General features: G+C 46.3%; 1 protein-coding gene across 1 annotated transcript in view; it reads left to right on the top strand.

Moving 5' to 3' along the window:
• The window catches only part of LRBA (LPS responsive beige-like anchor protein), a 2,444,222-nt gene that overhangs the window by 323,629 nt on the left and 2,092,839 nt on the right, over positions 1 to 27,754 (top strand). The window contains exons 14-15 of the mRNA XM_086962285.1: positions 4,489 to 4,657; positions 5,441 to 5,520. Coding sequence (XP_086818411.1) covers positions 4,489 to 4,657; positions 5,441 to 5,520 — 249 coding nt within the window. The remainder of the gene's footprint in view (positions 1 to 4,488; positions 4,658 to 5,440; positions 5,521 to 27,754) is intronic.

The raw sequence follows: 27,754 nt of genomic DNA, 5'->3' as shown, positions 1-27,754 counted from the left end.
ACTGGTCAGGCAGATTTGCGTACGCTTTTCCCCCAGCACCTCTGATACCGCTGGTGGCACGCAAGCTCAGGCAGCACTCGATGACTCTCATCCTGGTTGCTCCTACGTGGGCTCGCCAACCATGGTACACCACGTTTCTGGAACTCTCCGTGGTACCGCATCAAAGGCTTCATCTCACTCCCAGCCTTCTGACGCAGAGCCATGGCGACATTCAGCACCCAGATCCGCAACAGCTCAACCTGGCGATCTGGCTCCTGAAGTCCTAGAATTTGGCTACCTTAATCTTCCTCCCGATTGCATGGACATCATTCGGGAAGCGAGAAAGCCCACCACTAGAGCTTGTTATGCGGCTAAATGGAAGAGGTTTGTCGTCTACTGCGTGGAGCACAGCATTGACCCGCTAGACGCTTCCATTCAAAATATCATATGTTACCTTTTTCACCTGTATCGGTGTAATCTAGCTTACTCTTCCATCCGCATTCACCTGTCGGCTATGGCAGCATACCTCCAAAATAGGCAGCACCTGTCACTCTTTAAGGTCCCTGCTATCAAGGCTTTTCTGGAAGGACTCAAGAGAGTCATTCCACCAAGGACTCCACCAGCACCGGAATGGAACCTCAATGTGGTCCTTACAAGGCTGATGGGTCCCCCCTTTGAGCCACTACACTCTTGCGAACTGCAGTTTCTGACCTGGAAGGTGGCTTTCTTAGTAGCAATCACATCGCTACGGAGGGTTAGCGAACTGCAGGCGCTCACCATCCAAGAACCTTTCTTCCAGGTCCATGCCAACAGGGTGGTGCTCCGCACTAACCCTAAATTCTTGCCCAAAGTGGTCTCACAGTTCCACATGAACCAAACTATTGAATTGCCGGTGTTCTTCCAAAACCCAGAGACGCTGGCGGAGCGGATGCTCCACACTCTTGATGTAAAGAGGGCCTTGATGTATTATGTGGACAGGACGAAAGATTTCCGCAAAACCAAACAACTCTTTGTTGCTTTTGCCACTCAACACAAGGGAAACGCAATCTCCAAAGCAGGAATAGCTAGATGGATAGTAAAGTGCATTCAGATCTGCTACGCTAAAGCAAAGCGCACTCTCACTATACCACCGAGGGCCCACTCCACTAGAAAGTTGGGGGCCTCTATGGCATTCTTAGGTAACATTCCCTTAGAAGACATCTGTAGAGCAGCCACATGGTCTACCACTCATACTTTCACCAAGCACTACTGTGTAGACGTGCATTCAAAACAACAGGCAGCTGTTGGTCAGGCTGTTCTAAAAACGCTTTTTCAGACTGCTGCAGCTGGCACGGGCGGCCGCCGCTAATGGAGGGACTGCTATGTATTCTATGCACAGATATGAATTCAGCAGCCCACATGCCTCGAACTGCAAATGCTACTTACCAGTATGCATCTGTTCTTGGCATGTAGGGCTGCTGACATTCATATCGCCCACCCTCCTCCCCGGCGCCTGTAGCAGCTGCAGTATGTATTCATATACAAACATATGCTCATAGCATGGTCATCACTCACTTCTGCACTCCATCTCTGCCTATGGCTAAAAACAATCTGGGGATGGAGGCGATGCCCATGCGCACTGTAGTCCAGGGGAGGAGCCACCTATCTCGTGATACTTCGAAGACTCTTCCAGGACAACAATGTGCAATCATCCGGACCCAACACTAGGTGGCGGACTATGCACAGATATGAATGTCAGCAGCCCTACATGCCAAGAACAGATGCATACTGGTAAGTAGCATTTGCATTCTTGGTTACGCCAATCCAAGATGGTCTACAATGTTTTCAAATGTGACAGCTATCTTGGAATTGTAAAACAAAGGTTCATCTATGGACAGTGTCATATAGCTGTCTGGTTTCTAAACAGTTGTCTTGCGGGATAGCGCACAGTTAAAATTAAATGAGCATCAGCAAATAGCCTGGCAGCACTGTCTGAGAAGTCGCAGGGTGCTCCAATACATTAATAAGGAAAGAAATGAAAGTGGTACTACAAAGAAAAATGGAAAATAAGACAGGACCTCCAGGCTGATAACTGTAGTGCACTGCTTTTCGTGCGGGTGTGCACATGATTAATTGCCACCACTCACAGCGCAATATAGCCAGGACTACTGGAATTAGGTGGTTTTGCATCTGCATGGAGTTTTGCACAATTATATATTTGCCGCATTTACCACATAATCCATCACCTGCTGCACAATCTGCAGATTTTAACAACCAAAACATTTCGTTTCTACCTGAAACAGTTCAATAGTTACTAAAAACACACCGGCATGCGTTTCTGTGCAGTGGAATGCCTTTTGCAAAGGTTGACCTGCCACCTTTCTTTTGCTTATAGGTATAGTTGAGTATTAAACTGATACTAATGATGTGCACCCAATTCCCATACAGTGTTATGTGTAAAAAGTACAAAAATAATGAAGTAGCATTAAAAAAGATATGTACTGCAATATGCCGCATAATTTGCATTTTTTGGGGATGTAATTTACTCAACCCTGCCGCATAATTTTCCCTCTCATGCCGCATAATTCCAGCGGCCCAGAATACAGCCAATGGCTCAAGTGGAAAGATGCATTGCCAAGCAGAATGCGAATGACACTTTAACACACGTGGTCTGATCCAAAGACCCTTTAATTCCTGTGCACATTTGTATGTATATGTGTATGTATTTTTGTATTATTCCTTTTTTATTTATTTCAGGGGCCTGGCAGGTAGCAAATCTCCCAGGCCTTTCTAAGAGTTTTTAATAATGTTTAATATCAATGTGCAGATCAATAGAGATTGTCATAGTGGGTATCCAAATACCTGCCTTCTAAGTTAATCTGTGGGAGTCCATGTAACAAAATAACTATTTACTGGATTTAACATGGTGTAATACCAATTTACATTTAAAGGCCTACATAATCAACAAATTTCATGTGTGGGATCTGACATAACCTATCCCAGTGAACCATTCAGGCCTATAAGGTTCAAAATTAGCTTGTCATCTTAACCATCTAAGACTGCTACATTGACCAGAAGCTTTGTCACAAGGCAACCATCAGACATACAGCCTCAAAACTATAAATATGTGCACAGTTGGCAAAAGAAGACACAACCCCTCTTTCTGGCACCTAACCATTCAAGCAGTGTAACTCTTCTACCCCAGGATATGTCAGAGTGGATAATCACACCAACATACTTGCCTACTGTGGTAATCTGGGAAATTCTATGTAACAAAATACTTGTTTACATTATTTAAACCTGTGTAATAACAATGTTCCCAAAGGTCTATTAGCTCTAAAATGCTTTTCACAGTAAATGAGACCTACTGCCCTCGTGGTACCTTTTTATGATAAACACTTTAAACACACTTTCCCAACGAACCAGGCAGGCCTTGATCATTGATTTGTCACCAAAACCAATGCTGCCTTCCTGTATTGAGCATAAACTTTCACATAAGGCATCTCTCATGCATACATACGGTCATAAAAATACAAATATATATACAACATTACCCTTGGCAAAACAATATACAACCTGCTCTAAGATAATTACCAAGGATTATCATGGTGTAAACCTTCTATCCCAGAGATCTGCCAGAGGGGGTAACCAGCACCAAAAGCATTGCCTATCATGGTAATCAGTGAACTTCCTTGTCACACAATACCTGCCTACAGTCTGTAGCAAATTGGAATAACAATCCACCAATAAAAGCCTTTAACATATGCATTTCACAATAAATATGTCATGCCTACCTATTCTGTTGTAATTTCAAAGTAAAAGATCAGGCCTATAGCCTTGATCGTTGGCATGTCGCCATAGGTAAGTCAGTCCTGCTACATCGAGTATAAACTTAGCCACAGGGAGAAAAGTGCAACACAGACACTCTTTTACCTGAAGAATTTCTGCCTAATCATATGCTGTACTCAAGGCAATCAGTAAGTGGGCAAAACCAAAACCTTTCCTTCAGTAGCTATTCTTAAAGCTCTGTTTTTCTGTTGGTCACATAGGCACTCGTTACTCCTGTGCTATCAAAACGGAACTGTTGGTTTGTTTTTGGGGGTCTTTATGGAGAGAGTAGGACTGAATGCTCTATTTGCTGTGGATAGGTGGCCTGATTTAGAGTTTGACTGGCTGTTACTCCACCACAAACGTGACAATTATCCAGGTACCCTTATTATAAGTACATTATATCATGTGGTACTTGTAATCGAGCTGACTGGATATCCGTCACGTTTGTGAAGGAGCACCCATCCTCCAAACTCTAAATCAGGTAGTTAGTTGCTCACTTTGACCATCAGGAGGACTGTATGAACAAGATGCCATCGCTCTTTCTTAAGATAGGAACATGTCCTCTGCCCTGAAAACAGTCTGCCAAGCAGATAAAACCGACAAAGCTTTGCTGCCCCACCTGAAAAGGAAGCTTTTGTGTGTGTTCCCGACTGTGAAGGCGTCATACATTTTTCACTTTTGTCCCTTTTGGCGCTGCAGGTTCAGTTGAGTCTCTACACTTACTTGTCTACGGACTTCATTGGCACAGTCAACATATATAACGCCATCCGAAGGGTCGGCACCGTGCTGCTGGTCATGCACACGCTGAAGTTCTACTACTGGACAGTGAATCCTCAGGACCGCAGTGGGATCACACCTAAAGGTTTAGGTATGTTTAGATGGTATTGCCCTATCACCTTCGAAGTTTGTGTGATAAGATTCTGAAATCTAGACAATACTCCCCAGGCAAGAAGAAAGGTCAACCAAATGAACCAATACAACAGTTGCAGTCGACACAGAAAAATACCTGTGGGGCAGGTGGAGAGGGTGCGTGGGGGGTGACGAGGGGTCCAGCAGGAAGCATGCAGGGGGATAATGATAAAAATGTTTTTTAAAAACCACTTACCTGGTGCTGCCGGCAGCCTTGCGCTCCTCTGGTGCAGTTCCTGGTCAGCATTAAGACTCCCATCCAATCCCCGTGCTGCTGTTCAGTATGAGAGCATCGTGGGGATTGGCCTGAGCGGGCTGCAAAGACGCTTGCTCAGGCACAGCGAGTCTGTGCTGTACAGCTGGGTTGGGGAAACGTAAGTGCGCATGTCAGTTTCGCCAATACAAATCAATTTATGAGCCAGTGTAGCATCTCAGGACTCGTATTTTATTTTTTGTATGGAATGGGTTTGAAGGCTGGCTTGAGAGCAGTATTTGATTTTCCTCAAATTACTTGCAGCCCTTGCGCATAATGGCTGACCACTGCTTTTCATGATCCCTTTACAGCTTTTCTTAGGATTTGTAGATAGCAGGCCTAAAAAAGAACATATTTTATGATTGAAGGGGCACATTTAATTGTTTGCGTGCTTTCGTGTCTCATGCTGCTGCACTTTTAACTCATTTATTCATTATCTGCTTGACATTTGCAGTAATTTAGTGCCATTTCTTTTCTTTTTATGTGAAGACGGCCCTCGACCAGATCAGAAGGAAATGTTCACGCTGCGAGCATTCTTACTGATGTTTATCAAGCAGCTGGTGATGAAGGTGAGTCAGAAGCTCGCAGAAAATACATGCGCATGAAACGGGCCTGCTTGTTGTCTAGGCGTGTTCAAAGTTTTGTCAACAGGAGCCAAGATCTGCCTAGTTTCAGGATTTTGACCTTCACATAGTTTGCATAAGTTTCCAATTTTCTTTCAGGTATGCCCAGCTTATTTTTTGTTCTAGAGTGTTAGTTGGCGCTGAAACTCGAGGCACCCTTTTCACACGAGCATTGTGAAACTTTCCTGTAACTCACAAGCAAATCTGCTCAGCTTTTTCTCGTGGTTGCTTCAACACGTGGGAGTGAATAGTACATCACATTACACTCCATAACAGAATGTTAAACTTGGACATGTGATATTAAAGCATCACTTAAATTCAGATTTTCACTGGAAAGCCAAACTCGTTGAACTTTTCGACTTGTACATGTTTTTCATCGTTTTTGTGAGAACTGGAGGAAGCCGTAAGAAAATAAAAAAACCTCACACCTTTTCTTGTTTACACCTAAATCTGTTTTGTGTCATTTTTGTTTTCCATGAACGTGCTCCTCTAGCGAGGTTTCTCCTTAGGAGAATTCTAGCTACCATAAAAAACACACAGTGCGCCTTTACACGGCTGCACTATTTTTCTATGTGCCATTTTAATCAAAAACATGAATGAAAATATTTGCTTATGCCGCTCTGAGCCGGACTGCATACCAGGATCACAGACGGACATCTTGGCAACGCTGGAATCTAGCGTGTTTTTCAATTCCTGTACACACTGCAGTGGAGTTCAGTGTTTGTACTAGTGTCTGGGCAGTGTTTTCATTGGCATAAATACCCTTGGTTGATTTAAGTGGTCTCCTTTTTAAGAACTTGCGACAAAAACAAAGTTGTTCTGCTACAGTTGCTTTTGTCATGTTATACCTCGTTATGAAGACCCATTCGTTCCATGAGGGGCATAGATTCAGTGTTTTGCATCTTGATTCACCAACATAGATTTCATGATTTGCTAAGAGGAGAACAGTAAGCACGTCATAGCCTTTGTCTTTGACATTTCACACACAAAATAATCTTTTTTTAATTGCAGAAACCTCTCACTACTTTATAGGTCTGTGTAAACGCCACCTGTTAGGGTGGTCTGACTTTTTGCTGGGTCCTTTTCGACCTACTTTTCCTAAATTATATCACACATAATTTTGTAAATTACATCTGAAGGAAGCTGGTTCTCTATACAGTGTACTAAAGCGAAGTACACTGTGAAGAGTCCAGTCCCCAGTTGGTTTAGAGGCAAACGTAGGAAATACTAATGCTCTCTGTTCTGGTAGTGTGGGTGAGCAGTTAGGCATATCAGATTGTAGTGCTAAGCATTTGTTGGACTCAGAGGCAATACATTAGAAATCCAAGACCAATTTAGAAAAACAAGTATTGACAAATGCATTAGGTCTCGCCTATGTGATTAATAATAAGCTCTTTTTAGTTGTAAGTTTTAGTTTGCTGAGTAGTTGTACAATACAAGTTACAGAAAGTCTGTTAAAGTGCTATGACTTGTTTTGTTTATGTACAAATAGCCAATATATTGTGTTACTAGTGATGTAGTGCGGGTAAGTAATAGCAAATTTTTGAAAAATGAAAGCGGGAAATAATAGAATTAATTGATATAATCGCAATATTATGTGTTAAGAGGAGTTCTGACGCATTTTGGGCCTGGTACCGCTGCGCCTGCTGCACCATTCAAATCGTGCCTGCATGATAAACTGCCTTTTTAGTAGTAAAATATAGCAGTATTTGGTGTTTAAAGGAGTTCTGACAACTTTTGGCCCCATGTGCCACTGCACCTGCTGCACAATTCAAATCGTGACTATATTGCCTGTAAGGTAACTGCACTTGTGAATGCTTATTTATTAGTAAAATATAGCACTAATAGGTGTTCAGTGGGTTTCTAGAGCGTTTGGACCCCTGCGCCATTCAAATCATGGCCCAAAGGCCTGCAAGATAAACTGCGATTGTGACTGCCTGTTTAGTAGTAAAATATAGCAATATTCTGCATTTAGTGGGGTCCCTAGAGCTTTTTGGCCCAGTGCCACTGCACTTGCTGCACCATTTGAATCATGACCCTGTTGTCTTCAAGGTAACTGCGCTTGTGACTGCTTGTTTTGTAGTAAAGTATAGCAATATTAGATGTTTAGTTGAGTGCCTAGAGCTTTTTGTCCTGGTGCTACTGCACCTGCTGCACCATTCATATTGTTACCCTATTGCCTGCCAAATAAATGGACTTGTGACTGTCTTGTTTAGTAGTCAAAAGTAGCAACAATCTGGCTTTAGTGGGGTCCCTAGAGCTTTTGGCCCCAGAGCCACTGCTCCTGCAGCACCATTTATATTAAGTCCTGTTTAACTGCAAGGTAACTGCAATTGTGGCTGCCTGTTTGGTAGTGAAATATAGCAATGTTATGTGTTTAGAGGAGTTCTGACAACCTTTGGACTTGATGCTGGTGCACCTGCTGCACCATTCAAATCATGCCCCAGTTGTCTGCAAGATAATTGCACTTGTGGTTGCCTGTTTCGGAATAAAATATATCAATCTTAGGTGTTTAGTGGGGTGCCTGGAGCCACTGTACCTGCTGCACTATTGAAATAATGACCCTAGTACTTGCTAAATAACTTCACTTATGACTGCCTGTGTATTTGTAAAACATAGCAATATTAGGTGTTTAGAGGAGTTCTGACAACTTTTGGACCAGGTGCCACTGCACCATTCAAAAAATGACCCGGTTGCCTGCAAGTACTTGTGACTGCCTGTTTAGTAGTAAAATATTGCAGTTTTAGGTGTTTAGTGGAGTGCCTAGAGCTTTTGGTCCTGGTAATACTGCATCAGCTGCACTATTGAAATCATGACCCTGTTGTCCTGAAGGTAACTGCACTTGTGACTGCCTGTTTAGCTTTACATTTTAGCAATAATCTGGGTTTAGTGGGGTCCCTAGAGCTTTTGGCCCCAGAGCCACTGCTCCTGCAGCACCATTTATATTAAGTCCTGTTTAACTGCAAGGTAACTGCAATTGTGGCTGCCTGTTTGGTAGTGAAATATAGCAATGTTATGTGTTTAGAGGAGTTCTGACAACCTTTGGACTTGATACTGGTGCACCTGCTGCACCATTCAAATCATGCCCCAATTGTCTGCAAGATAATTGCACTTGTGGTTGCCTGTTTAGGAATAAAATATATCAATCTTAGGTGTTTAGTGGGGTGCCTGGAGTCACTGTACCTGCTGCACTATTGAAATAATGACCCTAGTACTTGCTAAATAACTTCACGTATGACTGCCTGTGTATTTGTAAAACATAGCAATATTAGGTGTTTAGAGGAGTTCTGACAACTTTTGGACCAGGTGCCACTGCACCATTCAAAAAATGACCCGGTTGCCAGCAAGTACTTGTGACTGCCTGTTTAGTAGTAAAATATTGCAGTTTTAGGTGTTTAGTGGAGTGCCTAGAGCTTTTGGTCCTGGTAATACTGCATCAGCTGCACTATTGAAATCATGACCCTGTTGTCCTGAAGGTAACTGCACTTGTGACTGCCTGTTTAGCTTTACATTTTAGCAATAATCTGGGTTTAGTGGGGTCCCTAGAGCTTTTGGCCCGTTGCCACTGCACCTGCTGCACAATTCAAATCAAATCCCTCTTAACTGCAAGGTAACTGCACTTGTGGCTGCTTGTTTAGTAGTAAAATATAGCCTAGCTCTTGTATATAAACTTTATTTTTAACGCGCCATATTTATTACATTTAGATTTAGATCATAATGACCAAATAGATTACGTTGAAAAAATCAATGAATAATGCCTATGTGTGCAAAGAAAGGTACTGAGGCATGAACAGGAAAGAACACAAACATTCTAAGGCTAAAACATTTGCTTTACACCACTAAGTCATAAAAAGCGAGCATTCCAGCATAGTATTAGAAGCTGTCTGCTTTTTCTGTAAGAAGAAATCTGATCTTGACAATGAATTGGGCTTAAACTGTGAACAGCTTTCGTAGAAGTATCTTAAATGCGTGCAGCCAGGGAGTGTTAAAAAATCCATACAAAAAAGAAGTTCCACACAAAAGCAAATGAACACAGTAATTTGGTCTGGGAACTGATAGGAGCACCCTTTTAAGATATATCAAAAACAAAAGATTTCACAAGCACAGTGCTGATATGCCCATACATGGGTATTGTGCACCCTGCCTTAGGGCTGTAAGGCCTGCAGTAGGGTTGACTTGCCTACACCACATGTAGTACTGGCAGGCATGGCACACACAGTCAATGGTAAATGGTATCCTTGGCACCTAGGACATTGCACTGAAGAAGGACCCCAAGGGTAGCAGCACGAATTGTGCCACCCTAGGGTCCCCTCACCAAGGACCTGCACTCTGCCATCGCAGACTGCAGGCCTTCGTGCAGACAAAACTGAAGAGTCGATATGGCACACATCCCTGTGTCCCATGCAACAGACTCTGCCTGGGATCTAGGTAAGACACCCCTCTAGCAGGCCTTAGCCCTAAGGCAGGGTGCACTATATCTCCTGTGAGGGCATATCTGCATAAGCATATATACCCCTGCGATATCAATGTCGATTACTGGAAATGTTCCAATTGGCACCCCTTGGAAGTCCCTAGTAAATGGTATACTGGGCACCTAGGGCATTAGCACTGAAGAGGCACCCCAAGGGGTAGCAGCACAAATTGTGCCACCCTAGGGTTCCCTCTCCAAAGCCCTGCACTCTGCCATTGCAGACTGCGTGCCTCTATGCAGACCAAACTGAAGAGTCGACATGGCACACATCCCTGTGTTCCACGCCCACAGACATTGCATGGGATAAAGGTAAGACACCCCTCTAGCAGGCCTTAGCCCTAAAGCAGGGTGCAGTATAGATCTCCTGTGAGTGCATATCTGCATAAGCAAATATACCCATGTAATATCCATGTCGATTACTGGATATTACAAATGACCAGGGAAGCCATAAGTCTGTACATGGGCTGGACACTGGTCATTACGAATTCCCCAGCCCATGATGGCTTCACTAACGCATGGGATGTTTGGTACCAAACATTTCAGCATAAGAAGCCTGCACTGATTGCAGTGACATATTTATTACAAATTGGACACAGATGACCCGTTCGAGGAATCCCCTGAAACTTGCCAACCATTAGTGTGGTCCCCAACTGGCTTAAGCCAGCCTTCTACCACCAGACAATGTTCTGATCTCATAGGGTGAGTCCTTGCGCACTCAGAGGTCGAGAACAATGCCTTTCCTGTTGATGGGCATTGTGTATCCATGCATCCTTGTCACCTCAGAGTGGCATAGACTGTCTCCTCTGCTTGCAGGTTCTTCACTTCCAGAACCCACCCGAGGATTCCACCGGACTCGTTCAGTCTTCTCTAGAGACCTCTTCTTTGAAGGATCCCATTGTTGTCTACGGCAGGTTCCGATGTCACTTCACCCCTATGCGCTTGGCTTCCCTGGTGCAATTAACCTGGTTCCTGGGGCATAAACGGGTGGTGGGGTGGCTCTCCAATCTTCTGTCTTCCAATGGGTTTCTTCAGGGTCCTCCTCCTTTAAAACTAGAACTGCGACTTCTCCATTGACTTCCATTGGGCACACCTCTGTATTTCCACTTTGCACACAGTCTCCGTGGGGTTCCTGGGTACGTACCGTGGGTGGTTCCTTATGTCCCATGCTCCTCTGGGTCTTCGGATCCAAGTACCTTTCTCCTTTGCAGTTTGCATTCCAATTTCTTAATATATGGTTTGGTCTCCCCCTGGAGACTAGTGTTTATTTGGCCTACTTACCTGATTATTGAAAAGTATTTTTGTGTATTGTGTTGATGTGTCCAGGTATGAGATAGACCAATGTTTTAGTGTTGGGTTATAAATATACTTATTTATATATATCAATCAATCAATTAGAGTACTTTTAAAGCGCGCTATTTACCCAAGGGGGTCCCAAGGCGCTGAGGGGAGGGGGTGCTGCTACTGCACGAAGAGCCAGGTCTTGAGGAGTCTTCTGAAGGCGAGTAGGTCTTGGGTCTGCCGTATGTGTTTAGGGAGGGTGTTCTAGGTCTTGGCGGCGAGGTAGGAGAAGGATCTGCTGCCGGAGGTTGTTCGTTGGATGCGGGGGATAGCGGCGAGACTGGCGGGCGGAGCTGGCGGGTGGGGGTGTAGAAGCGGAGTCTGCTGTTAAGGTAGGCTCGTCCGGTGTTGTGGAGTGCTTTGTGTGCGTGGGTGAGGAGCTTGAAGGTGATCCTCTTGTCGACGGGAAGCCAGTGTAGGTCTCTTAGGTGGGGGGTGATGTGGCTGCGGCAGGGGACGTTGACGATCAGTCGGGCGAAGGCGTTTTGGATGCGTTGTAGTAGTCGTAGGTATTTGGCTGGGATTCCTGCGTAGAGTGTGTTGCCATAGTCCAGTCTGCTGCTGACGAGGGCCTGTGTCACCGTTTTTCTTGTTTCGGTCAGGATCCACTTGTAGATCATGCAGAGGGTGTTGTAGCAGGAAGAGGAGACGGCGATGACCTGTAAAGCCATGGAGAGGGAGGAGTCGAGGAAGAATCCTAGGTTGCGTGCATGGTCGGTGGGTGTTGGTGCTGTTCCCAGTGTGGTCGGCCACCAGGAGTCGTGTCATGCTGAGGGGGTGGGTCAGAGGATGAGTATCTCCGTCTTGTCCGAGTTCAGCTTCAGACAGTTGCTCCTCATCCAGTCGGCGACGGCCTTCATTCCCTCGTGTAGGTTGGTTTTGGCGGTGTGTGGGTCCTTGGTGAGGGAGAGGATGAGCTGGGTGTCGTCGGCGTAGGAGATGATGTTGAGGTCCTGATGGCGGGCTATTTGTGCGAGGGGGGGCCATGTAGATGTTGAACTGCATCAGGCTGGGGGATGAGCCCTGGGGGACGGCGCAGATGATGTCGGTGGCTTCGGATCAGAAGGGTGGGAGGCGGACGCTCTGGGTTCTGCTGGAGAGGACGGACGTGGTCCAGTCAAGGACCTTCTCTTGGATTCCGGCTTCTAGGAGGCGTGTCTTTAGAGTGCGATGGCAGAACGTGTCGAAGGCGGCCGACAGGTCCAGGAGGATGACGGCTGATGTTTCGCGGTTGTCTAGTTGGCGCCTGATGTCATTTGTGGCAGCGATGAGGGCTGTCTCGGTGCTGTGGTTTCGTCTGAATCCGGACTGGGACGGGTCCAAGATGTTGTTGTCTTCCAGGTGGCGGGCCAGTTGCATGTTGACGATTTTCTCGATGACCTTTGCCGGGAACAGGAGCAGGGAGATGGGCCGGAAGTTCTTAAGGTCCTTGGGGTCCGCTTTGGGTTTCTTGAGGAGGGCGTTGATTTCGGCGTGCTTCCAGCTTTCCGGGAATGTCGCTGTTTTGAAGGAGATGCTGATGACCTTCCGTAGTTGGGGTGCTATGGCTGCGTCTGCTTTGTTGAACACGTGGTGTGGGCATGGGTCAGATGGAGATCCTGAGTGAATGGAATTCATGACCTTGCGTGTCTCGTCGTCGTTGACGTTGGACCAGGAGGTCAGGCGGATGGCGCTGGTGGTGTTCACAGGGGAGGTGGAGTCTGACGTAGTCGGGGCGGACGTGGTGTTGAAGCTGTCGTGGATGTCCGCGATCTTGCGGTGGAAGAAGATTGCTAGTGAGTTGCACAGTTCTTGTGAGGGCGGGATGTCGTTGGCGCTGGGGTTGGAGAGTTCCTTTATGATGCTGAAGAGCTCTTTGCTGTCGTGTGCGTTGTTATCAATGCAGTCTTTGAAGGAGGATCTCTTGGCTAATCTGAGGATGTGGTGGTGTCTGCGGGTGGCGTCCTTGTGGGCTGCGTGGTTGTCTAATGTGCATTTGTGGAGCCATGTCTTCTCCAGTTTCCGGCATGCGCGTTTAGAAGTCTATAGCTCATCAGTGAACCAGGTGGCTCTCTTGTTGGCGTGGTTGTTGGAGGGTTTCTTGGGCGAGGGTGTTGGCGCAGTCGTCGATCCACTGTCTGAGGTTGCGGGCTGCGGCGTCTGGGTTGGTGGGGTTGGTGGGTGGGTTCTTGGCGAGGGAGGTGATCAGCTTGTCTACGGTGACTTTGCACCAGCAGCGACGAGGCAGCTGTTGGGTGCAGTGGTGCGTGGTTGGTTTCTTGAAGGTGAAGTGGATGCAGCGGTAGTCAGTCCAGTGGAGTTTGGTGGTGTGGTCGAAGGCGATGTGGGAGCCTGTGGAGAAAACTGGATCCAGCGTGTGGCCGGCGGCGTGAGTGGGTGCAATGACGAGTTGTCTGAGGCCGAGGTTGGCGATCAGGGTGGCGGAGTTGGCGTTGTTGTTGTTCTCGAGGTGGAAGTTCAGGTCCCCAAGGAGGGGAACTCCTGAAAACCTGGTTATTTAATCAATGATTACGGGGCTGCTTTCCGGCCCAGGAAGTCCGACATGCGCCGATACACCCTCGGGTAGTTGTGCACAGTAAAAATTCCAAAAACATAAACATGTAGTCCGTGGAGGTGAGTGAGTGGGTGCTGGCGAGGTTGGCGATGGAGTCGCTGAACTGAGCCCGGGGACCAGGGGGTCTGTAGATGAGTGTTCCTCTGAGGGTGGTGTTGGGGTCGGTGTGGATCCGGAGTGCAGGTGTTCGGCGGTGTTGAGGGTGTCGTCTGCGTGGGTGGCGACCTTGAGGTTGGACTTGTGGACAATGGCTATTCCCCCTCCGATTCCGTTGGCGCGATCCCAGTGGGTGATCTTGTAGCCTTCTGGGATGTCTATGGCAATGAATGACACTGAGGAGTCGTTCCACCAGGTCTCGGTCAGGAAGGCCATGTCTGGGGCGGAGGTGTCGAGCAGATACCAGAGCTCGACGGTGTGTTTGCGTGCGGAGAGGGTGTTGAGGAGTATGCAGCGGAGGTGGTTGGGATGTCCTTGGAGGTTTGGTGGTTCTGTCGCAGGTGAAGCTGCAGGTGTCTCTACAATAACCATTGGCTATTCTTTGACAACCCTCATAGACGCTGACACAATCGGTTGTTGAAAACGTGCGGTATATCTTTTCGTCCGCCCCTTAGTCAAGCGTCAGGGCATAGTCATTGGGTTGTCAAAATAACGTGCTGTATGCCTGCCTCACCCGAGGCAACCTCCAGTTAGTGTAGAAGTGTCCAGAGATAGGGGGACAGATCTCAGGAGGTGATGAATAAAACAGGGGGGGGGTTGAGGAGTTGTAAAAAAGACACCCGCGACTTATTAATACAGATTGCGGATAAAGAATTCGACCCACTGAACATGATCTTAGTAGGATTGGATGTCGAATCATTGTACACGAGCCTACCACAAGATGATACCATGCAGATGCTCGAAGACCTACTCTTTCAGGAAGAATGGTCCCACCGGACTCCCCGCCACTTTGTCCTTGAGTGCTGTAGGTTAGCCTTAAAGGAGAATTATTTTGAGTACAATGGACTCCTCTTCCTACAGTGCCACGGGACTTCCATGGGCAGTGCCTTCGCGCCGTCAGTAGCGGGACTGTACGTCAGTCAATTTGAACAGAAGTTTGTCCTTAACAACGACAACCCATTCGTTTCCAGTATTAAATACTGGAAACGCTACATTGACGATATCCTGCTAATCTGGGAAACAAAACAAGACCTAACCACATTCATTGAATGGCTGAATAGGAGAGATCGCTGGCTGAAATTCACCTTTTCAGCTAGCCAGACTAGCATTGATTTCCTCGATCTGACCATCTTCGCAGATAATGGGAAACTTGAGACAAAAACTTATACTAAACCTACGGCCAAGAATAGCCTTTTGTCTTATTATAGCTACCATCCTCGCCCACTCAGAGACAACCTTCCATATAGCCAATTCCTCCGGCATAAGCGCAATTGTAGTAAAGAACATGATTACAAAGAACAAGCTACAGTCCTGAGTAAAAAGCTACGAGCAAGAGACTACACGCCCCAAGTGATTGCAAAATGTAAAAAGAGAGCAAAGAATCAACCTCGGGAATGCCTACTCCAACTGCAAAAAAGGAACCAATAAAAGACCTGGTTACTTGTGTCACCACCTATTGCCCTGCCAGCTATGAAGTACAAAAGTTGATAAGAAAAAACTGGAAAATAATAACGTCAGGCGTGTATGATTGGCCAAAACCAAGATTCGCCAACAAAAGAACAAAGAATCTGAAAGATGTCTTGGTGCACACTCGACCAAAGAAGAAAAACTTCACGACACCTACCATCAGGAACATCAACATGGCTCCAGGCACAGGGCATTTCCCCTGTGGTACCTGTGGCGTGTGCAAATTCACTAAAACCACCAAAATATTACAGTTGACTGACTTCATTTGGACCCAAAGATCCCACACGAATTGCAACTCCACCCATGTGGTGTATATGGTCACATGCCCTTGCCATCTCAAATATATTGGCATGACCTGCATAAAAGCTAAAATCCGCATAGGTGAACACAGAAGTAATGTGAGACTGAAGAAAAATACCACCAAACTCAGCACACACTTTTTGGAAGCTGGGCACACATGCGACGAACTGAGCTGGACAATACTCGAGATGCTCCATGATAAGAATCAAAATGCTGAACAGATCCTTTTTGAAAAGGAACAGCGATGGGTAAATCGCCTTAAAACCCATGTATCGGGATTGAATGATAATATTCCCTGGCATCAGTTTTCTTAATCTGTTCTCAAAAAACAATGACATTTTCCCAAAAAAGAACGTTCGTTTTTTTGAATTTTCCCAAAAAGATTATGTAATATACAGATGTATAATTTCTTTTGACAAAAATTGTTCTACCATCACAGGCTCCACTGATGTCTATTTTTGCGATTCATTTGCGAGTGAATTTTGAGCAGAGCCACCATCTTGAAGTAAGCGCTTTGACCTGGTAATCCCTTGTTTATTTCTACTTTTTCCACTATAGACAGGAAACTGAACTAAGGCCTCCTCTTCCAGGGGCAGAGTCAGCACAAGCAGCACATGCTTCTGAACACGTGGGTAAGAATGGCGGTTAGGACTTCCTCTATGTACCTTGTGATTTCCTAGTTTTGACATTACTCTTATTGAGTCACTTCTGTTAAATACCACCTCTGCTCTCTAACCTTTCAGCAAAGACCGCGTTACTAGCGACTCTTTTGCAACCTGATGTGGAACTTTGAACCACTTACGAAGGTATGTTGTGTAAAAACCCTCACAATGTTGCCACGTTACACGCTGTTTTAGACATATGGAAATCCTGTGACTCTCTTCCTTTTTGTTAATTTTAGATAATTTCATCACTGTTTACAAAATCCAACTGACCGATACAATTGTAAATAATTCCAGTATAGCGAACCTCCTGAACTTCCTCCTATTCAGACCCTCCTCCCCAATAGGTGCCCGTAATTAGGTGCGCTTTCATTGAAGAACTAATGTTGTTCGTATCCAGCTCAAAACTTTGAGCCACGCTTGCGTGCGAAGTGCCATTATCCTTTAATTAATGCTTATTAGCAATACCTTGTTTGTTTTACTATTACAGGAATCTCAAATTGAGAACTTCGTACAAACCTTTGAAAACTACACTAATAGTGTGAGTACTTTCTATGTCCTTTTTTTGTGTTTTGTCCTGACGAAAGCTCCATAGACCTTCTGGCCCTAGGTGAGCTGAAACATGTCGACCTGTCTTTAAGAGTTATATGGTGATCCGGTAACTCAATTACTTAATATAACCATTACTTTTTTATCTAACGGTACTCACCTTCTTTGAATAAATATTATTGTTACAGGGAACTACCGTTTTTTACAACTCCTCAAACCCCCCCCCCCCCCCCCCCCCTGTTTTATTCATCACCTCCTGAGATCTGTCCCCGTATCTCTGGACACTTCTACACTAACTGGAGGTTGCCTCGGGTGAGGCAGGCATACAGCACGTTATTTTGACAACCCAATGACTATGCCCTGACGCTTGACTAAGGGGCGGACGAAAAGATATACCGCACGTTTTCAACAACCGATTGTGTCAGCGTCTATGAGGGTTGTCAAAGAATAACCAATGGTTATTGTAGAGACTAGTGTCCATTCCCACTGTTGATTAATTAATGACTTCCTAAGGGGAACTGAATGGACTACAATTCCTCTTCCCTCCCTTTTGATGGAAGCTGCAGGTGTGGCAGGAGAAGGGTCTGTGGGTCAGTTTCGGGGCAGCCTGGAAGCAGGTGTGTTTTCGGCCGGCGTTGAGTGAGTGGAGGGTGCTGGCGTCGTAGTGGATTCTGGTGTTGTGGTGATCGCGGGGTCCAGGGGTTCTGGCGCGGTCCAGGCGCGGACGGGTGCAGCCGGGCTTACCTTAGGCACGCCTGCATATGAGGTGGCTTGGGAGGGAGGAGCAGCTGGGAGGCGAAACACTGTTTCTTTTTCATTTAACTTGTACCATTGATTAAAGTTGGTAAAACAAGCTGCTCTACACTCCTGCAAGATAAGCCTGAAGGCTGCTCTCCACAGCCACCACTTTGCGAGCTTTCTATAGTTATCAAAAACCGCTAAAATCGACATAAGGGTTGCCTGGATTAGTGCAAGGTACATCACTTGAATAAGTGTTCACTATATACTGAGCCAGCTTCCTACACCCTCCCTCAAGAGAAGGCTAGTGCAAGTGTTCACAACAACCGCACCATGTGGCATTGCAACAAACAGGGCGGTGTCGTGGACCCTTTATCAGGAAACCCTGTGCCTCTGGACATGGCTGTAACATCAGGACATATTCCTGGTGGTTCAACACCTGCCAGGCTCTCTGGAGGCCAGAGCAGACAAACCGAGCATTGATGCCTAGTGAATTTCGAATGGCGTCTCCATCCGGAGGTGGCACAAGGTATTTTTCAACAGTGGGGAAAGCCTTGGTTAGGTCTGTTTGCCTTTGCAGAGAACGTGCAATGTTAGCAATTTTGCATCTTTGGGGTTTGAAGGCGGTTTTCGCACAAAGACTCTTTTTGCATCGAGTAGCGTGCAGGCCGCCTACACGCCTTTCTGCCCATACCACTCCTGCCCACATTTCTCAAGAAGATCAAGAACGACTGGGCCCAAGTCATCCTTGTGGCTCCAGATTGGGCGCGAATACCCTGGTATCCAGAGCTACTGAGCATGGCCATCGATCCTCCGATGAGACTGCCCATTTGGGAGGATCTTCTGTCGCAGCAGCATGGGAGGGTTCTCCACCCAAACATGTTAATGCTCTTGCTTTATGCGTGGAGATTGAGCAGCAACAGTTCCCTCGTTTAGACCTTACTCCCAAAGTCTGCAACATCCTGTTGGCAGCCTGGCATTCCTCCACCAAGAAGGTATACGCCTGCTATTGAAAATCATTTGTGGCATGGTGTGCTTAAAAAACATTGATCTGAAAGAAACAGGTTAGTGTTCGATTCCTTACCTTATAATATCCCCAGGCGTCGGACTGGATCCGGAAAGATTTTTCGTCAGCAGTACCCTTGCGCGTCGGTAGGCGGCTCTGCGTCTGTCGGCGTCGTGATCGCCGGGATGATGTCGTCGGAGTACTTAGACGCCGCCCTCGCGTGCTGACGTCAGTTCTTACACACAGCTTTTCCACGCCAGATACGCAGAGCCATATTAGAACAGTTCTTCTTTTTTCCGTGCCAGCAAGTGCAGATCCGGGAAGAGCAGTTACCCAAGTCATTTTTTGACTAACATTTTGGCCTGTTTTTGGCTATTCTTTTCAAGTCGATATCGACTCCTGGTGCCGGTAGGGTTCCACCGGTTCAAGCCGTGCGCCACCTGTCACCGCCTGATGTCGGTGACCGAACCCCACCGCCGGTGTCTCTACTGCCTCAGGGCCGACCACGACGACAAGCGGTCCCGTAAGCAGTCCCGTAAGCTCCTCGAGAGCCAGCAGTAGTCTACGTGCCGCTCAAGCCTTTATCCCGAGTTTCGGTCAGGTTGACGCTGCGGCTCCTGGAGCTGATGGCCTCCTGCATCCTACTGGTGCATCACGCCAGGTGGCGGATGCAGGCTCTGCAGTGGGACCTGAAGTTTCAGTGGGCACAGCATCAGGCCAACCTGTCCGACCACGTCCTGATCTTGGAGGGCACTGAGAGTCTGTTGCAGTGGTGGCTCACGAACCGCAATTGGGGCAGCAGCAGCTCCCTCTCCCTTCCCCAACCGGAGCACATAGTAGTGACTGATGCGTCCCTCCTGGGATGGGCGGGGCACATGGGAGAGGCAGAGATCAGAGGCCTCTCGTCTCCGGCGCAGTCCCGGCTCCATATCAACATTCTGGAGCTGCGGGCGATCCGACTTGCACTGAAGGCATTCCTTCCCTCTGTCTGGGGAAGTGTAGTACAGGTGTTCAATTGACAACACCACCGCCATGTGGTACTGCAACAAACAGGGCAGGGTGGGGTAGTGGACCCTTTGTCAGGAGGCTCTGCGCCTCTGGACATAGCTGGAACACCAGGGTGTCACCCTGATGGCTCAACACCTGGCAGGTTCCTTGAACGCCAGGGCGGAGGAACTCAACCACTGGTGCATGATTGATCACGAATGGCGTCAGAACTCGGACGTGGTGCAAGGTCTCTTTCAGCAGTGGGGAGAGCCTTGGTTAGATCTATTCGCCACCGAAGTGTTGTGTTTATATCTATGACCCTAATTCAGTATTCCCGATTTATGCCCTTATGAGGTTATAATCAATAATATCCTGATAAAGGCATAAGAATCGAATCCATATTCAGTAATAGCCCATGCAGTCCAAAGCACAGCACAGCTACTCCCATCGACTCCTAGAATGCACAACGCGTTCTTTAAACAAACCAAGCCTCCAGCAGCCCGGGAAAATCCCCCCTGCTTTTGTTTTGATTTGAACAAGAACTCCTGAAGTCCAGAAAGAACTGTTAGTTCTTAGTGACGTCTTATGTCCAACCTTACGTCAAACCCGGCACCTTCCAGGTATAAAATACCAACAGTTGCCTTAAGCAAACACACGGTGGTTTGGAGCAGAGAGGCCATCTACTCTCCCGAGAGCCCAGCTGATGCGAGAGCCCACGGAAGCCGCCCCTCCTGTTTGACGCACTGAGAGAGACGCTGTCTTTTTCTCCAGCCGAGAAAATCCAGCTCCGGTGTTTCCAGCCTACCCTTGCGGGTTGCTGGGAGATCGAGTCCTGAAGAAAGAGATAGCAGACCTCCCACATTCTATTACCAAGGTACGGAGCTGACTAAACCCTTAAGAGAATTCTTGATGTAGATTCTTGGCTAAACAACTTAACTTAAACTGCTATTTACTAATCCCTTCCCATGTATTAGGCTTAGGTCAGGTACACCGGGGTAGGCTTAGTTAGAAGCACCAGTTGAGTACGTTAGTCAATGTATTTGTGTATGTATATATTTTATCCATTTTAAAGTATCATATGGCTAAGAAACCATATCAATGCTTTTACAGTATTATTTCATAATACTACTTTTACTGTACGCACTTTACTTTATGATAAGTATTGCAATTGTAGCAATTCATTTCTCTTGCATGAGAAAGAAGACTGCTCAATAAATAACACCTTTTTTTGAAAACGCCTGTCTCTCTATTTCTCTGCACTCTGGTGAAACTAAGTATGCACTGCTGACTGAGTGAAATAGCTGTCTATTGTTTTCACACGACTCTAGAGATACAGTCTTATTCTGAGGGAGCAAAGTTGTCATGTTTATGCGGTTGTCGGAAACTGAATCCCTTCTTGTCTAAGCCAGGGAAGGTTATCCCTCCCTATTCATTCAAGAAATTTTCCAGTGACCTCTGAGCTAGCTGGCACAAACCTAAATTAAGTTTAACATTGTCAGTAGAGCCCTAGATGACCTCAGTCCTACGTCTACACTGCTGTTTGTTATTCCAATGCGCAGAGCCTATTGGGAAAATAGGAACTACACTACAGAAGAGAACGCGCAATGTCATCAGTTCTGTGCGTTGGAATTTCCAAGGCGGCACTCGCTCAGACGCTTTTCGTCGCAAGTGGAGCTGCAGTCTGTTGTATTCCTTTCCGCCTATACCACTTCTGCCCAGAGTGCTGAAGATCAGGTGCGACCGGGCCCAAGTCATCCTTGTGGCTCCGGACTGGGCATGAAGATGCTGGTATCCCGAGCTACTCAGCATGTCAGTCGATCCCCCGATTCGTCTGCATCTTCAGGAAGACTTCTGTCGCAGCAGGAGGGGACGGTCCACCACCCGAACTTGTCCAGTCTCCTCCTACATGCGTGGAGATTGAGCGGCAACAGTTGAGGACATTTGACTTGCCTCCTGAAGTCTGTGATGTGAATCTGGCAGCCAAGCGTCCCTCCACAAAAACGGTATACTCCTGCAGGTGGAACAAATTTGTGGCATGGCGCACAGCAAAGGCTGTGGATCCACTTTCTGCCCCCCTTTCAGAGGTTCTCCTCTTCCTCTTGCCCAGCAGGGCTCTGCTCTGGGCACTATAAAAGGCTATCCCTCGGCCAATTCAGCCTTCTTAAAGCTTCAGCCTTTTCTTTTCGAGTACCCTGTTGTAAATAGATTCTTGAAAGGCATCACACACATGTTCCCTCCCGTTCCCTTCGTGATGCCTCAGTGAGACTTGAACCTTGTACTGACTTATCTGATGTGCGGCCCTTTGAGCCACTTCATAACTGTCCTCTTCATCTTCTGACTCTTAAAACTGCGATCCTGGTTGCCATCACCTCTGCCAGGAGAGTGAGTGAGCTCCAGGCTCTGTCTTCAAAGCCTCTTTTCCTCTCTGTCCATCCGGACAAGGTTGTTCTGAGGACTCGTCCTTCTTTCCTGCCAAGGTGGTTACAGCCTTTCACATCAGGCAGTCCATCTTGCCCGCCTTCTTTCTGCCTCTGCATAACTCAAAAAAGGAAGAGAGGCTCCACTGTCTGGACCCCAAACGTGCGCTCTCCTTTGATTTAGACTGCACATGCCAGTTTCGGGTGGACGACCAGCTCTTTATTGGTTACGTGGGCGCTAAGGAGGGACGGGCGGTGCACAAGCGGACCATCTCTCGGTGGGTCCTTTTGTGCATCAAGGTCTGTTACTCCTTGGCAAAAAAGGAGCCTCCTGTGGGGCTGCGCGCTCATTCCACTCGGGCCCTGGCGGCTACTACTGCCCTGTGTCGGGGAGTCCCTGTGCAGGACATCTGTCGGGCAGCTACGTGGGCCTCTCTGCACACGTTTGCTAAGCACTACTGCCTAGACAGCCAAGTCTGGAGAGATGGCTTTTTTGGCCGTTCTGTTCTCCAGGAGTTTCTGGTGTGATCTTGGTTTGCAAACCCACCACCGGGGTTGGTATTGCTGGGGTATCAATTCTAAGGTAAGGATTCTAACACTAACCTGTTTCTTTCAGATGCACAAGTTACTTACCTTCGGTAACGATATATCTGTAAGAAACAGTCGTTAGTGTAAGATTCCATACTGCTCCACCCATCCTCCCCATTCTGCGAACCAATATCTAGGGTTAAGGTATCTCTCTTTGAGGGCCCTAGTTTCATGGCACCAGTGTCTGTTCTTGCATGGCTCTGCGTTCCTGGCGCAGAAAGCTGTGTACAGAACTGACATCAGCGCGCGAGGGCGGCGTCTAAGTACTGCGACAACGTCATCCCGGTGATCACGATGCCGATGGACACGGACCCGGAGACGTCGCCTACGGACTCGCAAGGGTACTGCTGACACAAAATCTTTCCGGATCCAGTCTGACACCTGGGGATATTCTAAGGTAAGGAATCTTAACACTTACTACTTACTACTGTTTCTTACAGATATATTGTTACCTTGTCCTTTCTTCCCCCGTTTCTGAAGTTCTACGTTTCATTCTTTCCCTTGCCCAACAGGGCTCTGCTCTTGGCATTGTTAAGAGATATCTTTCTGCCTCTTTGCATTTGCCTGACCAACCATCCTTTTTCAAATACCCTTTAGTCATTAGGTTTCGGAAGGGTCTTGTTCATCTTTTCCCTCCTTCACCATTTATCATGCCTCAGTGGGACCTTAATTTGGTCTTAAAATTCATGATATGTGCTCTTGTCAAGCTCTCCATAATTGTCCCTCAGGCTACTTAAGATTAAAACAGCTTTCATCGTGTCTATTACCTCTGCCAGAAGAGTGAGTGGGCTGCAGGCCTTGCCATCCAAGCTGCCTTACCTCTCGATCTATCCTAACAAACATGTGCTTCACACAAGAGCCTCCTGTCTCCAGAAAGTGGTCCCTCCATTTCTCATAGGCCAATCCATCACACGGTCTACATTTTATGCTCCTCCACATCCCTCTAAAGAAAATTAGTGACTCCACCATCTGGATCCAAAAAGAGTGTTGTTCTACCTTAACTGCGTATGAGAGTTCTGGGTGGATGACCAACTCTTTGTGTGGTATATTGGTGCAAAGAAAGGTCGGGCTATGCAGAAGTGGAATATCTACAGATGGGTCATACTGTGCATTAAAATCCACTACGCATTGGCCAAGACGCAACCTTCTGAAGACTTGTGAGCTCAATCCACCAAAGCTAGAGCTGCAACCACTGTCTTAACCCGCGGAGTTCGGTCCTGGATATATGCCAGACAGCAACGGGGGCATTTATCAAACATTACTGCTTGGGCAGTCTGGTCTGGAGGGATGGCCATTTTGCCAGTTCAGTCCTGGAGGTCTGCAGACCCACCGCTTGGGATGATATTGTTTTGATATCTATTCAGGTGCAGAATTTTCAGCTAGAAGTCTCTATCAGATGAACAAGTTACTTACCTTCGGTAATGGCTTATCTGGTTGAGACTATATTTAGCAACAGATTCTTCACCGTCCCACCCATCCTCCCTGCTCTGCAAACGGATTTCTAGGTACATTGCTGATCTCTTTCATGGGCCTAGTTTTCCACATCAGTGGTCCGTGTTCTTCATGGCTGAGCGCTTCTGACAGGGAAAGTCGTGAAACAAAACTGATGTTGGCGCACCTTGGTGGCGCCTAGATAGGTGCAGCGAACGTCACTTCAGGCGAGGACGAAGTCGACGACACACACAGAGCTGATTGACGCCATCTACAGACACTCAGGCGTACTGCTCACTAAAAATCTTCTGGGTCAATCAATCAGTCAATCTGGGGTTTAAAGAGCACTACTAACTGGTGAGGGTCTCAAGACGCAGGGGGACTGGGGGTGTTGCAATGGGTTAGCCAAAATGCCATTTCTTGAGGCTCTTTCTGAAGGTGTGCATGGTAGGGGAGCGTCTGACATTGAGAAATTGACCGGGAGCTTGTTCCAGGCTTTTGCTGCGATGTAGGAGAAGGATGCCAGTCTGACACCTGGGTAAATTCTATGGTAAGGAATCTTTGGCTATATATACTCTCTACCAGATATGGCCTTAGCGAAGGTAAGTAACTTGTTCTTTAGGTGAATGTGGTGGTACCTGTCTACCACTGTACTAAAACCCTTTATCTTCTCTTTACTGTGCCCTTACCTATTTGAGCTGAACAAGTTTCTTCACCCTTTTATTTCTTACAGCTTTGATTTCTTTAACTTGATGCAATATCCATCCGTTCACAACCTAAAGCATAACCCCTTCTCACTCATTCCTCCTTACTTTTGTCCTCTGCCCTCTTTTAATCTTTTTAGTCTAATTCAGAGATACAAACATTTTGGCAGGTGCAAAAAGTACAATCTGGAGTGTGACTGAGAGCTGTGTTGATGTATTTGGGGCTACAGGTCAGAAACAAAATGTGCATGTGGACTGAGTCATGGTACAAACCTTTTGGCCCTATTTCACACTGCCTTCTTTTAAGTCAGGCCTCTATATGCTTAAAGAGATATAACTCCCACCGTTGAGTTTATCAACTGTGATAAGAGTGTCGTTCTGTATTTTAATTAACATCCTTTTTCCAATCATTGGAGTTGGCCTTGAAGCTCACTGTTACTCGATTGAACAGTCAAATTTGAAAATGGGAGGGCCTTGTTTATCCAATTGGTATTTGAATAGTATGGGACATCAATGCTAAACAACAGTACCCACTGCAGATACTGCCCAGTAACCTCTAACTGTCCCAGTACCCAGAGGAAAGGCCACCCAGTCTCCAACATTTCAATATCTTTAAATGAAAAGAATTGAAGAGCTTAAAGTTAGACAGAGGTTCTTTTAGGTTAGTGAGTACTGTGTAAAAACAGAAACCGAACATGACCTGCAGCAAGGTGGGCCATTTTATCGAGGTTAGCAGACATAACCACCTCAACTTGCCATGAGATATGTGGTTCAATTGGTAGGTTTTAGTCTTGATTCTAGCAGACTTGACATCCAACTGTGTAAACATTGAATTAAAAAACATCTGCACGGAGCCCCCAAAATAGTGTAATTTCGTTGAGGAGTGTTCTCCCTGGGCTTCTGTATCAGATCCTCCTTCTCCAGTAGTGGTTGAAGGGTGCAAGCTGAATACAATAAATGCAGAAAAAATGTGGATTTTAACCAGGCAAAATTACTTAATAATTTGACTGTAGGCTTTTGACAAATGTTGCTCTCTGAAGCTCAGCTTTCCTTTCTTCCAGGGAAAGTGAATCAGTTTCCATATATCTTTTAAAAGTACCATATGGTATTTATTGCACTTATGTTAATATTGCATGCTTTATAAAAAAAAAATAGTATTTAGTCAAAAAATTCTGGCTAGGATCAGGATAAAACTGTATGGCATTATTAATCTTTTAGCGCATCTGCTAGTTGCAGGAATTGGATTCCTGAAATCAGACAGCTGCATTTTCTTACCAACAGTAACCCTGCTGAAACTCAGGCTATATCGTATTCCCTTCTGGGGCATTTAACTCCGAGACAGGTATTTAACTCAATTTAAAAATTTTAAAAGCATTGGACCACATTCCTGATTGTCAGTGTTTCCTTCAAATTCGAAGACTTTCTTTTCTTACAAGGGGAGACTCCCAAGTACCATGTTGTTGTTTTTTCTTTCTTTAATGTCCTACGAGACTACTCTATGTGAGTATTTTCTGAATTGGAGAGATCCCCGTCACCACCCTTTTGTTCTTGCATGCATACTCGTTTCCCCACCCCCTCCAGAGTCCCTTTACTCCATACTTGTTTTCTTTTCTATTTGCTTGGCTTGTTTTGCCTCTCCCTTCCTTTTGTGCTGTGGTCTTATAAGGTTTTTTTTTATTTGTTGTTTCACTTCCTGATTCTGTCTTGGATTACTCCTTCTACCGCTCATCACTTTTGTTCAAGATCAGTCTCATTAAAATCTGATTTTAACTTGGACTAAATTCTTGCATTAACAAGTTTGTCTTTTTGCCAACAGTTTATACTTTTTTTATATTAACTTATTGAGTGAGCCACTGATGTCCATTGTGCAATTTAGCATTTTGATATATATGAAGGTATTCACTCAATGAGGTAATAGTCTGTGAAAAGGAAGTGTAGGGTGCAGGAAGGTGGATATCTGACTATGGTTGCCCCCAACTTTTTTCCTGGTGTTTAGCTGGTTTTTCTACTTAGTTGAACTGGGGCCCTGCTATTCAGGACCCCAGGCCCACTGCTCTCTCTGTAAAATGGATTCCAAGTACTATAGGTACATATCTAATTGGATACTGAGTCACCTTATCAGCCCCTGTATAGTGTACCTTAGGTACCCAGGGCATAGGTGCACCCAGGGCCTACCAGGGGCTGCAGCATGCATTATGCCACCCCTGGCTGGCCACCCAAATCTGACACAACTGGCTGATCAATCAGCTGGGGCAAGGTGGTGTATCACCCTTTGCTTTAGATATAGTATACCTATATCTAACCCTAAAATGGACACACATACTCCTATAAGTCACTCCTATGGCAGGCCTTAACAATCCTGAAGGCAGAGTGCTTGCAATTATGCATGAGCTGAGCCTGTCTGCAGCTTTCGGAACCAAGTCCTTTAGCTGTTTCCATGATAACGCTATGCCATATACTCTTAAGTGCATTATAATCCTCGCGGTTATTGCTAACTTTGGTATAGCATTATCAAAACATGTCGAGTAAGGTGTCATACGAATTGGAATACTACCCCCTCGCCAATTCTGGCGACGGGGGTAGCATTCCACCCTTCTAGAGGGACACGACATGTATGTAACTGTGAACCCCGGTTAGAGTTAACATGAGCCTCAGCATCACAAAATGGATGCTGCCACCACAGACACAAGTCTGACCTCCTGCTGCTGGGAGTCCTTCCAGCGAGGGAGGCTTGGACAAAGGGTTTCCTGCCTTGGGAGGTGCTAGCACCACCCCAGACAGGACTTTGTGTATTAGGTAGGACAGGACTGAA

The sequence above is a fragment of the Lissotriton vulgaris genome, chromosome 3_1, assembly GCF_964263255.1.
Source record: "Lissotriton vulgaris chromosome 3_1, aLisVul1.2, whole genome shotgun sequence".
Lineage (NCBI taxonomy): Eukaryota > Metazoa > Chordata > Amphibia > Caudata > Salamandridae > Lissotriton > Lissotriton vulgaris.
The sequence above is the reverse complement of the archived record's forward strand: the minus strand, read 5'-3'. Positions and strand labels throughout refer to the sequence as shown.